The 14,389-nt window shown below is 37.1% G+C and overlaps 1 protein-coding gene across 1 annotated transcript; it reads left to right on the top strand.

Annotated features, from left to right (window-relative positions):
* The first annotated feature begins 4,680 nt into the window (after positions 1 to 4,680).
* On the top strand, positions 4,681 to 12,943 carry LOC125648030 (DNA-directed RNA polymerase I subunit RPA43-like). The gene is made up of 5 exons (XM_048874920.2): positions 4,681 to 4,990; positions 7,277 to 7,387; positions 8,376 to 8,582; positions 10,301 to 10,484; positions 12,182 to 12,943. The coding sequence occupies exons 1-5, from the start codon at positions 4,812 to 4,814 to the stop codon at positions 12,227 to 12,229; spliced, it is 729 nt and encodes a 242-aa protein (XP_048730877.2). The 5' UTR covers positions 4,681 to 4,811; the 3' UTR covers positions 12,230 to 12,943.
* Positions 12,944 to 14,389: the final 1,446 nt, after the last annotated feature.

Here is a 14,389-nt window from a genome sequence, read left to right as displayed (position 1 = left end):
AAACTGTTTGTTAAAAAATCAATTTATTGTGGCAGAAGAAATCTTGATTATTATAACCAAGTATGGAAAAAGATAGAAGACAAAATAATTTCAATGTAAGATGTATCTTCCTTAAATGAATTAGTTATGCATATTTCATATACTAGTCTCTCTTTATCTTCAAAGTAATTGTACAATATTGCTATTAATTTTCACACAGTGTTTAACATGTTTGTTAAAATATTGAAGTTGCATGTAACATCCTGTTTATATGATAATATATGTCCAAAAAGAGCCAATAAAAAAAAAAAATGTATGGGATCGTGTCATTTGTATCCATGTACACAATAACACGATGCAGTCATTTCACTGGATGTTTTATTCATAGTGGATTACGTAATGGTCTAATAAGCCCAACTTTTATATAGCGACAAATGAGTTGATGTTACAGCCTACAGGGGTTTCAAAGGTTTCGTTTAAAGTCATCATTTCGCAAATTCTATTGTCGTTATAAGGATCTGATTCGCATATAGAACCTGTGATTAGGTCGAATGCTATCTGACGTGTTTCATACTAATTGTTAGGTCGTTCAACACACATCGTCTGTCCAAGGTTGTGTGAAGCGACAAGTATGGTACTTAGCGTACATGTTGCTTATTACCTCTCGCTTTCAGTTCCACCACTGGCTAACAGAAATGTGAATAGAGAGCCGAGTGTGTAAGCCCCTCTTGCCAGTACATAGTCTCTCCACAACAAGCCCTATACAGTTTCTTCCCCTTGGTGACAGATGGAACTGGGCACCGTAAGGACCCAGGCTAAACTGCAAGGACTCGGAGGAGACTTGACCCCTCGATGCACGACGTGCAAGGCCCCACCGGCATGTGGATATGCCCTGACGTCTGCAAACCAAGCCCCCAGCTACGAGTCATATAGCTCCATTGTCTTGTGGGTACCTTGGGGAAGGAAAAGACTACGGGAATAAACCCAAATAGAAAATTCGGACAGATGGAGTTCGTCAGCACAGCAAATGCAGTCGTTTAAGGGAAGGAGCCCCCCCCCCCCCCCCCCCGAAAAATCCTATTCCTGCAGGATTGATTGATTGATGTTTTCCGCCACACTCAACAATTTTCCAGTTATCTGGTGGCGCCCAGTTTTTATTGGTGGAAAAGAGAACCCAGACATAATGTACCTGGGAAGAGATCACCGACTTTCCGAAAGTAAACTGGGAAACTTTCTCACTTACCGGCGTGAGCGGATTCGAACCCGCGCCGACAGAGGTGAGAGGCCGTGTGATTTTGAGCGCGATGCTCTAACCACTGTACTGGGGTGCAGAACAGGGAAAAGTAAGAGTTGGATAAGTGGTGAGAGCTCGACAAAAGTGGAAGAAAGAAGGATGTTAAAGTGCAAATTAGCAAGAGTCAAGGCAAGAGTTTGAGAGGAATACCGACAGAAAGAAGAGTATAAGGAATGGTAGGCGTCAGTTCATCAATGAACTAGCAGAAGAAGCAGAAAGATATGTCAACAGTAGACAGATGAAGCAGGTGTATGACATCACTGAGCAGATGTACAACGAACCTTCTCGCAACATGGAAATTGTGAAAAGTAAAAATGGAGAGTTACTCAGCAATGAACATGACATCAACAGACGATGGAAAGAACATCTTGCAGAGATATTAAACCGAGATGACCCTCCAAATGTGAACGAGATGTATGAAGAGCTTGACATCAACAAAGACACCATAAGCAGGGAAGAGATAAAGAGCGTATTGGAAAAATATGAAAAACGGAAAGGCACCGGGAATTGACAGCATTCCAGCAGAACTACTTATATCTGACACCAACATTACCGCATTCTTCATATCAATATGGGATACAGAGAAAGTCCCCAAAGACTGAAAGAAGGGAATCATTATAAAGCTGCCAAAGAAAGGGGATCTAACATCGTGTGGAAACTAAATAACAACAGAATCCAAAGTGTTGGGGAGAATCATCATCAAGAGGATAGCTTAGGAAGTAGACAGCATGCTGCGTGAAGAACAGGCTGGATTCAGGGCTAGAAGAAGTACAACGGAACAGATTTTCATTCTCTGTAACATTGTCGATTAAGCAATAGAGTGGAACAGTAATATCTACCTTTGCTTTATATACTTTGAGAAAGCCGTCGACAGTGTGCATAGGGATACGCTATGGAAGATTATGAAAAGTTACGAAATCCCATCAAAACTCATAAGAATTATCAAAGCCATGTATAGTCAGAGTGAATGTGCTGCGTGAACCGGAAATGGACTAACAGAGTGGTTTCAAGTAAAGTCGGGAGTGAAACAAGGGTGTAACATGTCGGGATTCCTGGTAATAGACTGGATTATGAGAAAATTTACAGCAGAAAACAACATAGGCATACGATGGAAATTTACCAGCAAGTTAGAAGACCTTGACTTTGCTCATGACATTGCCCTGATATCAAGCAGTAGACAGCAGATACAAACAAAGATTAATGAAATAGCAGGAAGTACTGGACTTAAGATCAACACCCGTGAAACGCAAGTGATGAGGATAAATCCAACATCAAGCGCACCAGTATAAATGGGGAAGATCTGGAAGAAGCTGATAGATTCATATATCTCGGGGCAACAGTCAGCAAAAGTGATGGGGCTACAAAGGACATGAAAAGGAGAATAGGGCTTACCAGGATTGCGATTAACAAGCTTAACAAATTCTGGAGAGACAACCACCTTGGAAGAAAGACCAAATTGAAAATATTTAGATCAAATGTTGTATCAGTCTTGTTATACGGGTCAGAGACATGGAAGGTTACAAAGGGAGATGAAAAAAGATTAGACGTATTCCTCCATTCATGTCTGAGAAGGATATTTAAAACATGTTGGCCGAAGAAGATCAATAACATCAATTTGAGGAAAAGGGCAGAGATGGATAAGATCAGTGTGATAGTGAGAGTAAGAAGATGGACCTGGAGTGGGCATGTATTGAGAACAGATGCACATAACAACTGCTGAATAGCATTAACATGGACACCTGAAGATAGAAGGAAATTAAGAGGTCGGCCAAAGGAAACGCGGAGAAAGAACAGCTAGGGTTTACAAACTGGACTGAAACAGTGAGAGCTGCACAAGACAGGGAAAACTGAAAAATGCGTGTTGGAGGTCCTATTCTCCAGGAAGAGAGAAGGAACTAAGTCAAAGTCATTACACCTCGATTTTGGCTACGGGTTATTCCGTTCACCTGATCAAGACAGAGGGCTCACGGCGGGTGTGACCGGTCAACAGGGGATGCTTACTCCTCCTAGACACCCGATCCCACTTCGTGTTTCTAAGGAAGAATGTGGGCCATGTTTTCAATTTTGTATTTTAGGATTTTTAGATTGAACACTGTTTTAGCTTACCTGCTGATCCAAAGTCTCAAATGAGTTTTTCTTATCGAAGTTTGACTGGAGTATGTTGTGGTCGTCGTTTTTGTCGTCAACTTTTCACATTTTCATTTCCTTCTCCAGAACCAATGGGCCAATTTGAATCCAATTTGATACGAATCATCCCTTGGAAAGGTAATTCAAGTTTATTCCAATGAAAAGTCATATCCTCTTCAAAGGGAGATAATCAAGAAAAGGAAAAATAGGTTGGGGTTATTTAAAAAATTTCTGATGAAGAGCCACAAGCCAAAAAAAGTTGACATTTAAGTGAAAGCTTCCTGACATAGTGTAGATTTCAGTTGGTTCTAATTGTGGCCTTCGTAAATAATTTGATAAAATATATACAGGAACAAACACGACCGAAACACTCTGACTGAGTCAAGATGTCTTCTAAAAACTCGAGAATTCCATTAATGATTTTTCAAAGTGTAAGATTTTATGATTGATCGAGAATTCTAATACCTCAGCAATTAGAATGTACAAGATTTTTTTTATTGTATAACATTAATCAAGATTTGAGAACTATTCAACCATATGAGGTATATTTGAGATATCGTTCGAGAACTTCATGAATCTATTACAATTCATTTTGGTTTAACATGACAGAGCACGAGAACAATATGGAGATTTAAAATTCCTGTAAGAATATTTTGAACACATGATAAATAACTCATTTGAAATGTCTTTTGAAAAACAGTATAAAAATATGATATCACATTAATAGTGATAGAGAGTTAGTTGAACAGTCAAATCACTTATTTGAAGCGAACAGCAGTGTCACCTAAGTGCACATTAATTTCTAGAACTGACCGAAACTGAATGTAAATTTCCACACATGAATCATGAAGGACTGCTCCGAGATTCGGTGAAGGCGTCAGTCCAAATATTCAGCCAAGCCGAATCTCAGCCGAGATTAGTTCCTCTGTTCTCTTGAGAAAATAAATGTGCTCATTTACAAGGCATGATTAATTAATTCTGCATTTTTAAACTATATGTACATGTTTCTTCTTTTGGATTGAATACACTATCTATGAATTCTTTTATCCTGCTTTACCATTATTGAATTATTACTGCTAAATGAATTACCATTAATGATTCCTCATTCAGGCTATTACTCTCAGGCTATTATCTCTGTACTGATTTAAGTTCACCTGAGTTAAGCTTTTCGTAACCCACGCCATCGTCTTTGAGTACTATCAGTACTTTGATTTAATATATTAAACGCACTCCAAAAAATCGGAAATCAAGAAGTTGACCGTATGAACTTGTTATTTACCGAGCGAAGAATGCTTCCTAATTGCTTATAAACCACATGGATTGATTGAACTATTACTAATAGTACTATCCTCTTATTTGACTCTACAGCATTAGTTACTACTTACTACGGTAATCCCACTCACTCAACAAAATGAACGTCAACGTAATCAAATTCAAGGAGGCTGAAGAAATTATGAAATCGCAAGAACATTCTCAGTTCGTGAAGATAAATAAACGCAAGCGGATTATTTTCCATCCTTGCTTTTTAGGGAATACTAGAAAAGGAATCGAAGAGACTTTAAAATCGGAAAGAAATTTGGTTTCTGACGAGTGAGTTCTTTATTTAATTTAATATGTAGGCCTATATATGCAATCTCTCACCAGAGGGCGTATTACGCTGCGCTACAACACCTCTGTCAACGTCTGAATGTCAAGATTCTTGGCAAAACTTATTTCTACCTATTGCATTATAAAGTATGATTTTACAAGTTTTAGTGTTAAGCTTAAAATCTTAGAGTAAGTTCACAAAAACAACGAATTCCATGATTATTCTAGTATTATTGGATGAATGAATATTTATATAAAACCTTTTAATTCGCTCAGGTGTCTCATATTTACCAGCTTCTGCATTTATAAAATTCAGACAAGTGTTTTGATATGATTTTTAGATGTTGACAGAGGTATTAGTGGAGCATAGCGGGAACGATAACTCTGGGTAGAGATTGCTATATATGGTGTGACCGTTGGACCGAGCGAAGCATGAAATGTTCAGTAACGTCACGTTGTGACAAAGTACGGCAAGAAGGGGGGGAGCAGTCTTCAGGCAATTCTCAACCCTTGACACACTATTTCTCAAAACCCCGACTGCTATTTTGACGTTGCATACTCAGATTGTAACACTGTTTTAATATGTCTTACGGCATGACCATGTTTGAGGGCGAAGCAAAAAATATTAGCAATCCATAACAGGACAAAAAATATCCTGAAATATTGGCACCTAACGTGTGAGGACAGAGCTCAATCAAAGTATTCTAACTTTAGACATTTTTGATCCGCCTATTCATTGAATGCGGGAAACGCTATGCAACTGATGTAAACAGTGCATTGTGACGTCATATTCAGCATCGGTGTTTAGCAAATACACAAACAGAAACGTTGTACAATTCGCGTTAATCAAGAAGTGATTATATATATGATTAAGGAAATAAGATTTACATACTTTTATGGATTTTATGTAACATCTCAGAACAACGTGAACTTGGGTACGCGAGATTCAAACTGGAGAAATACATGTCCACGCGATAGTATTCGGATCGACGCCATTTGGGACCAAACTTTTCAAGTTCCATAGCCTAGGTATGGTTTAATTTTTCATTAGTTTTCTATATTTTCCTTTTAAACATGTATACGTGTTACCTATAGGGAGAGCTCCGCTCTCACGGCCCAAAGGGCCGTGAGAGGGCTTTGCCCTCTATAAATCTGTACCTGTTCTGTAGCTATATAAATCTGTACCTGTTCTGTAGGTTTGTAACACTGCTATATAAATCTGTACCTGTTCTGTAGGTATATAAAATGTACCTGTTCTGTAGGTATATAAATCTGTACCTGTTTTGTAGGTTTGTAACACTGCTATATAAATATGTGCCTGTTCTGTAGGTATATAAATCTGTACCTGTTCTGTAGGTTTGTAACACTGCTGTATAAATCTGTACCTGTTCTGTAGCTATATAAATCCGTACCTGTTCTGTAGCTATATAAATCTGTACCTGTTCTGTAGCTATATAAATCTGTACCTGTTCTGTAGGTTTGGTGGTGCTGTATAAATCTGTACCTGTTCTGTAGGTTTGGTGGTGCTGTATAAATCTGTGCCTGTTCTGTAGGTTTGGTGGTGCTGTATAAATCTGTACCTGTTCTGTAGGTTTGGTGGTGCTATATAAACCTGTGCCTGTTCTGTAGGTTTGGTGGTGCTGTATAAATCTGTACCTGTTCTGTAGGTTTGGTGGTGCTGTATAAATCTGTGCCTGTTCTGTAGGTTTGGTGGTGCTGTATTAATCTGTACCTGTTCTGTAGGTTTGGTGGTGCTATATAAACCTGTGCCTGTTCTGTAGGTTTGGTGGTGCTGTATAAATCTGTACCTGTTCTGTAGGTTTGTAACACTGCTATATAAATCTGTACCTGTTCTGTAGGTTTGTAACACTGCTGTATAAATCTGTACCTGTTCTGTAGGTTTGGTGGTGCTATATAAACCTGTACCTGTTCTGTAGGTTTGGTGGTGCTGTATAAATCTGTACCTGTTCTGTAGATTTGGTGGTGCTGTATAAATCTGTACCTGTTCTGTGGGTTTGTAACACTGCTATATAAATCTGTACCTGTTCTGTAAGTTTGTAACACTGCTGTATAAATCTGTACCTGTTCTGTAGGTTTGGTGGTGCTGTATAAATCTGTACCTGTTCTGTAGATTTGGTGGTGCTGTATAAATCTGTACCTGTTCTGTGGGTTTGTAACACTGCTATATAAATCTGTACCTGTTCTGTAGGTTTGTAACACTGCTATATAAATCTGTACCTGTTCTGTAGGTTTGTAACACTGCTGTATAAATCTGTACCTGTTCTGTAGGTTTGGTGGTGCGGTGATTGCATACAACAACATAAAGATACAAGACAGCCTGGGTCTAATTGTGGATCCCTACATACACTTCGATATTGTAGCTGATTTTATTGTGTTCAAGTAGGTACACACTTCATTTTTGGCTTTTGCATACTTTTTAATGAGGTTCTCAGGATCGAGATGGAGTAAAAATAAAGGTCACAAGTTCAACTTTCAGGCTGGAAACACAACTTTTAGAATGCTGTGGTTTCATCTTTTTTCGTTGATTACCAAATTTTTTGTTTCATGCTTGTATTGGACCACAAAATCAAATAATACATTTTGTACATGTAAAAAGGTAGAAGTTTAAATCCTATAATTACCTATAATAATTACATATCATTGAAATGGTATTTTTCTGACAAATTCATGAAATTTGATGTCACAAAATTTGATGAAACCACAATATTGGTTGATTTCTTTATGGAATGATCTGTAAGTCGGGTTTGCAAATTGATGTTTATTCGATTATTATCAATGCATATGAGACGACACAAGATGTCAGTATATATGCCTGGCCAAGGTCTCAGTGCAGAAAACCAGACTGACCTCTAAAGGTCCACTTCCTCATAAAGACTAAGGTCAGACGTATATCCTGATATTCAGTTAATAAACTTTTCATGACATATTTTTCAATTCTATGTATATTTATCATTCTAGGAGACCAGGGACCCGTTTTACAAAACAACGTACGGCAAAGTCGCAAGTCTTAAATTGTATTACACAGTTATTACTTTAAGTGAATAAAGTAAAACTTTTCCAAGGCTTAATTTTCAACATTTTAAAGAAATATTTTGCATTTGGAGTGAATGACCTTACAATAAACCGGAAAATTCCAGTATGTAAAGTTTGTCGTAAGTTCTTTTGTAAAACGCGCCCCAGGAGTGCACATTTGTTCACATTTTTTGGTAGCAAAATGAAATGTGTACATCCACTCATGTGACATCATGATATTGAGCTTCTCCATTATAAAATTTTGTATTCAGTCTATGATAAACTTTTTTGCGAGGTCAGGCTCTAGAGGAATAATAGCGATTTTTTCTTACATAATTCACATCCTTGTTTACAGGCCGACAGTGGGTTCTACAATGACAGGAATGGTAGATAGAGTATTTAAAAAACACGTCAGTCTTCTGGTGTATGGTATCTTCAATGTATCCATATCAAAATCTGAGTCCAACGAACATCTTCTGACGAAGGGCAGTGAGGTGGAGTTTACAGTGGAGCGGATCTATGTAAACAACAGGATTCTGTTCATGCGTGGAGCTTTATGGAGGTATGCATGATTAGCAGCTGTTTCCATCACTAAGATTGAACTAGAGAGCATTAAGCCACAGTATTACCATCAGGAAGTGTGTCCCGTGGGGATCCGGGTGAGAATAGGTCCTCAGTACCCCTTGCTTGTCGTAAGAGGCGACTAAATGTGGCGGTCCTTTGGATGAAAGCGCAAAAACCGAGGTCCCGTGTCACAGCAGGTGTGGCACGATAAAGATCCCTCCCTGCTCAAAGGCCATAAGCGCCGAGTATATAGGCCGAAATTTTGCAGCCCTTCACAAGCAGTGGTGACACCTCCATATGAGTGAAAGATTCTTGAAAGGGACGTAAAACAACAATCAATCAATCCTTGAAACAAATAACAACTTTCTACCAACTTTAACACCAGTTCTGTCATATTGCATATCATTATTATTATTAGGTCACTGTGACCTGATTTTAGATCAAGAGACAAGTAATGATTATTCTAGGCCTTATATACAGGTCATAAGTGCAACAGGGCTTTACTATATTTGGTCATATAATTTTTAATTGAGATCACTGCTCCCTAGTTTTTATATGCCTGTCTTTAGACGGGACATATTATGGTACAGCGATGTCTGTCCATCCGTCCGTTCAGGGTTTTCACGTTATAATTTCATTTCCCTTTCACATATCATCCTGAAACTTGCTGTGTAGCTTCTTTGTGGGTCACTCTAGATCATACTGCAATTTTGATCCATTTCGACATTTTTCCCAGGAGTTTTGCCCCTTTATTTGGAAATAATTATTATATGGAGGGTACATAATTTGTCCGCCCTACTCCTCCCACAGTTTTCAAATGAGAGCCTTCTTATTTTGTGGAGTGTTTGTATGGGTATTGAAGATGTGCATGTGGGATGGATTCTGATTTTCTACAATTTTTGAGAAAATTACAGGTTGTTGAACTTAGTCTATTTGGAAATTAATATTCTATGGAGGGTACATAATTTATCCGCCCAACTCCTCCCACAGTTTTCAAGTGAGGACCATCTTATTTTGTGGAGTGTTTGTATGGGTATTGAAGTTGTGCATCTGGGGAAGGATTTTGATTTTCTTCCATTTTTGAAAAAAATTACAGGTTGTTGAACTTGGTCCATTTTTAGGAAATCTCGATTTTTAAGCTAAGACCCTTTGTTCATATGAAAGTTTGTCACAACCTCATCATGGCTGATACTACCTGAAGCAAAGTTATACAAATTATAGCACAAGAAAAACACCCTATGTAAGCATTTCACGGGCGTATTATGTACCATTTGCGGTACTCTTGTTAAATGGATGCATGACTTCACCAAACCATTAATACATCTACAAACTAAAGACTCATTCTAAGAGTCTTGATATTGGGCGAAAGAATAATATTTACACTTAGTTTCTGAATGAATGGGACATTTATTTGCTGATTCTTTTTGTGTTCACCAATAGGTGTAATGAACTCGGAACATTGACTTCATACTGTAACTTCTGGTACATGAACTTAGTTGAAGTTTTCCATATTACTACAACTTCTACATTTTATACTTTTGAAGACTTGAGACTTCATATTGTTGAAGGTATGATGTATGGGTGATGCTAGAATGCAGGATTTCATTTGTAGGATATACATGTATGTAGAGTGGGTATTGCCTGCTGGTATTATGTAGAATTGTGAAGGAAACAGAAGGCTTGGTGTTTTACAAGCATGTCTTGTTTGTTTTCCAGTGATGTAGCAGCAGACCATGGAAAAAAGAAGACAAAAAAGAATCAAAGGAAAGTTTTCACTGATGAAGAAGAAGAGAGTATGGAGACCGAACAAAACTCGCAGAAAGGGGCCACAGACGATGGAGTTGATGAAATCGGTGGTGATGTGGAAATGGCTGCTGAGGCGTCTCCATCTGTATGCAAGGTACGTATTATTTCATCTTTATGAAATTAGACATATGAAGGATTTTTTTTGTTTTCCACTTTAATGAAAGCTTTTTAAGATTAATATGTATACGGTGTGACCGTTGGACCGAGCATGTAATGGTCATTGGAGTGTCCCAAGTGGTAATCATAATTCCGTTAAGTACGGTAGATTATGATTCTTTAAAAAAAAATATTTTTAATGAAATTTTCCTTGCGCTAAATACCCAATAACATCTCAATATTCAAGGGTTTTATATGGGGAGAACAGTTTTACAGGATCCGCCTATTCATTGAACGCGGGAAATAAAACGCAAGGCGATGTCAACTGTGCATTGTGACGTCACATTTAGCCTCGACTTTTTTTTTCTTTTTCAAAGAAACTCATGAACTCGTTCATCTATTTAGTCGTATTACGGTTTTATATGTAATTACATGTATTTGCTAAAACCTGTTATAATGATAATTATACAATTCACTTTGAACAAATTGGGTGTTTAAATACGAATTGCACGTCAGAGTCTTCTATTATTGACATTCAAAATAAAACACGAATAACTGTTGAAGCAGGTAATGAAAAAATAAATGGCGATGCCCATATTAATCACGAAAATTTCAGTGAACATATATAGAGATTATCTCTTTTTCTTTTGTTGAATTTGGCTTTTTTTCTTTTACATACGTGTTACCTTTAGAGCCTTGCTTCGCTCGGTATTACTTTGGGTCTGTCCATGTGTAACACTTTGGTTTTCAGATGATATCTCAAATACTGTTTCAGCTTTAGCAATTTACTATGAAGAATCTCTGACATGACATCACCATTATTATTTGAGGCCACATAATTTTAATGTAGTATTTACAGACATGATTTTCCTCTGCTTTAAAGTAGAATTTTGCTTTCCAGACTGGAAAAATCTGTTCTCTATATAATGATTCTGCTTCTGGAAATTTCTAGGTTCAATAAATTACACTGTTTAATATACGATTTTGACATTGAATTTAACATAGCAGTCAGCATTTCCTCATTGTATTCTTGTTGTTGGGTTGAATCATGATAGCACCCAATCAGCAGAATGTACGCTGATTGTAAACACATGGGCCCTACAGAAATTACAAAGAGACAACAGCAATGTTAAGGCCTTTGACTAAAGTTTTTGAAAAGTTGGTCAACATCCAAGGTCACTAGGTCAAATGTTTTGGTGCCAAAGGAAAGACCTGAATATGCAGAATTTATATACAGGAAACAAAATGTCCTAACCCACTTATATCAAAAGATATAGTGAATTTAAGTTAAAGTATTTTCTTAATGTGTGATGCAGACTCCGGTGTCATGATGGTGACTCTCGAGACATTTGTCTTGGCAAACTTAAAAATGGACATATTTTTCAAAATTTGCTAATTCTCCTCTAAAAAAAAAACTACAAATGTTTTGTCGTATATTTATAATATGATTAAGATATGTACATATTAAACAAGTTGATATCACAAGCAGATAATGGCAGTCTGATTAAAACCACTCCTGACAGTGTAAGAAGGGGGGGGGGGGTGTTTTTAATCGGACCAAGATTTTGTGATGTCATTCTCTTGTAAACACCTATACTTTATTGTTGTTACGCTCCAGTCACCAAATGAATGATGCATTTGTGGAAAATTTTGCATTCTTTTTCGACAGTGACATGAATTTTTATTTTTTTACAGAAGTCTGAAAAGAAAAAAAAGAAGAAATCAAAAAAGGAAAAAGTTTGACAGTTCAGTTGTTAATTGATGATTCGCTGTGATACAGACTACACAACATCCCACTGCCGGTGTACATACTGCTACCTGTCTGAATGTCATGAAGTCCGAGGGTACGCCGTGTTACACTGCCAACAGAATGGGCATTTGTGAATCCAGTAAAACAAAGCTATAGCAAAGTGCCAAGGACAGTTCATTTTAAACATAATTCATTATATCCGTGTAGATTTTCTGTTTGTTTTATTTTGTGATAAGCTGTAAATTGTTATACATGAAATTGTATAATTTATATAACCTTACTTTGCTGTTTCAATACATTTAAGTGACCAATCATGTTTTTCATTTTGAATGAGTAGTACTGTAATAGTGGTTATTTACGCCAGGGTTAAGTATGCGTTTTTTCACATCCAACATTACGAGTGGGGGGAAAAATACGCGGCGAGTAAGTATAATTATTTCAGATATTTATAACCATGCATGGGGGAAATTTATGCGCATTTTACGTGACCGCGTGTCGGTGTAAATTTGCCCACACGTAAATAATCACTTTTACAGTATTTGATACCATGTTTATCAATAAATTCTAACATGTGAAAATTTTGTAATTCACTATGTAATGTACTTCTACAAGTTGTGTTTAATTTTTACTGTATATTTGCTGTGATTCAAGCTTGTATGTGAACTTGTTAAACCATGTCCAGTGGTGATTCTATATATGCACTGGTATTAATGTTATAATGTCATTGTTTTAGAAATGCGAGGTTTTGTCTGAGGCACAAGTACCGTATATACTTACTTCCGTGAGGAACATAGGCCATCTACGACAGTCCTCCAACGAACACGATTCTGGGCTGCATTTGTGGCGTACCGTATATACTCGCCTTTAAGTCGGTCCACCTATAAGTCGGTTGTATTTTTTAAGGTTACTTTGTAGGAATTTGCCATTGACCCGCTTATAAATCGGTACAAATTTTTGTAAGAATCGGTTTACAATTTCAAGTCAATGCTCTAGTGTGTTTACCTATGTTTCAAATAATATTTTGAGAAATTAATAATTATGAGGTGCTCAATATCCAAGTCGTATCTGATTGGGGTTTAAACGCATCCCTTGATCTATTATGGACGATGATCCCTTGTTTACCTAAGCAATTATGGTATCCTAATTACCAGTACCTGACACCGTGATTTCTTAGTGGCACGCGCCTCTCGAAAACTGTTATTTTGGGATTCCGGTATAATTCATTGTATCAACTATAGAGTTTTTAAGAGTCAAGAATGATGATCTAAATTATCTGTTAACAATATTCAATCTTTTATGAAATATATTTCAGCCGGAATACATATGAATATTTCACTATTAAATCGGGTTCGTAATTCAATTTTACCGATAAACGATAGATTAGTTGAATTGAAAGTATTAGTTACCGGTATGTAAATAATTTTTAACTAGATAAAAAATATGTAAATACTTGTACTTTATAAATTTAAAATACATAAACAATACAATATGTCTAGATATTTGTGAACAATAATCATCTGTGTGGTAGTCCATGATAATCGTCGGAGTTGTTTTAAAAACACTACATTACGCCGCCCAGAAAAATACCAATCTTCTTAGGACGCACCTATAAGTCGTACATAAAGTTTTGGACCAAAAATTGACTCCCAAAAATCCGACTTGTAGGCGAGTATATATGGTACTGTACATGCCTAGTGTACATACTTACGTGAAAGTAAATAACTGTTTAATTAAATTATCCCTTGCTAAATCAAGGTATCAATTCACACACCTAAACATACTGGTGTGGGTAAATTGAGCGTGTCCTTGGTCAGGCTGTAACTAAATACTGGTGTGGGTAAATCAAGTGTGTCCTTGGTCAGGCTGTAACTAAATACTTGTGTGGGTAAGTCGAGCGTGTCCTTGGTCAGGCTGTAATTACGGTAGATTGTTCATGCCCGAGAGGTGTGTCGTAAACCTTAGTCAATGTCATATTACCCACCTCACCGTGCGACTTAAATGGTGCTGGCCGAGCTGCAGAGTATAACTTTGCTGTATGTTGTCATTAAATGTCTGGTGATATTGACTTTATTCAATGTTGTGGAGGAAAGGGGATATACTTTGGTTTAAACAACACATTTAGTGAAAACCATTTCAAAGATAAAAAGCCTGAA

The sequence above is a fragment of the Ostrea edulis genome, chromosome 6 (assembly GCF_947568905.1).
Source record: "Ostrea edulis chromosome 6, xbOstEdul1.1, whole genome shotgun sequence".
NCBI lineage: Eukaryota > Metazoa > Mollusca > Bivalvia > Ostreida > Ostreidae > Ostrea > Ostrea edulis.
The sequence above is the reverse complement of the archived record's forward strand: the minus strand, read 5'-3'. Positions and strand labels throughout refer to the sequence as shown.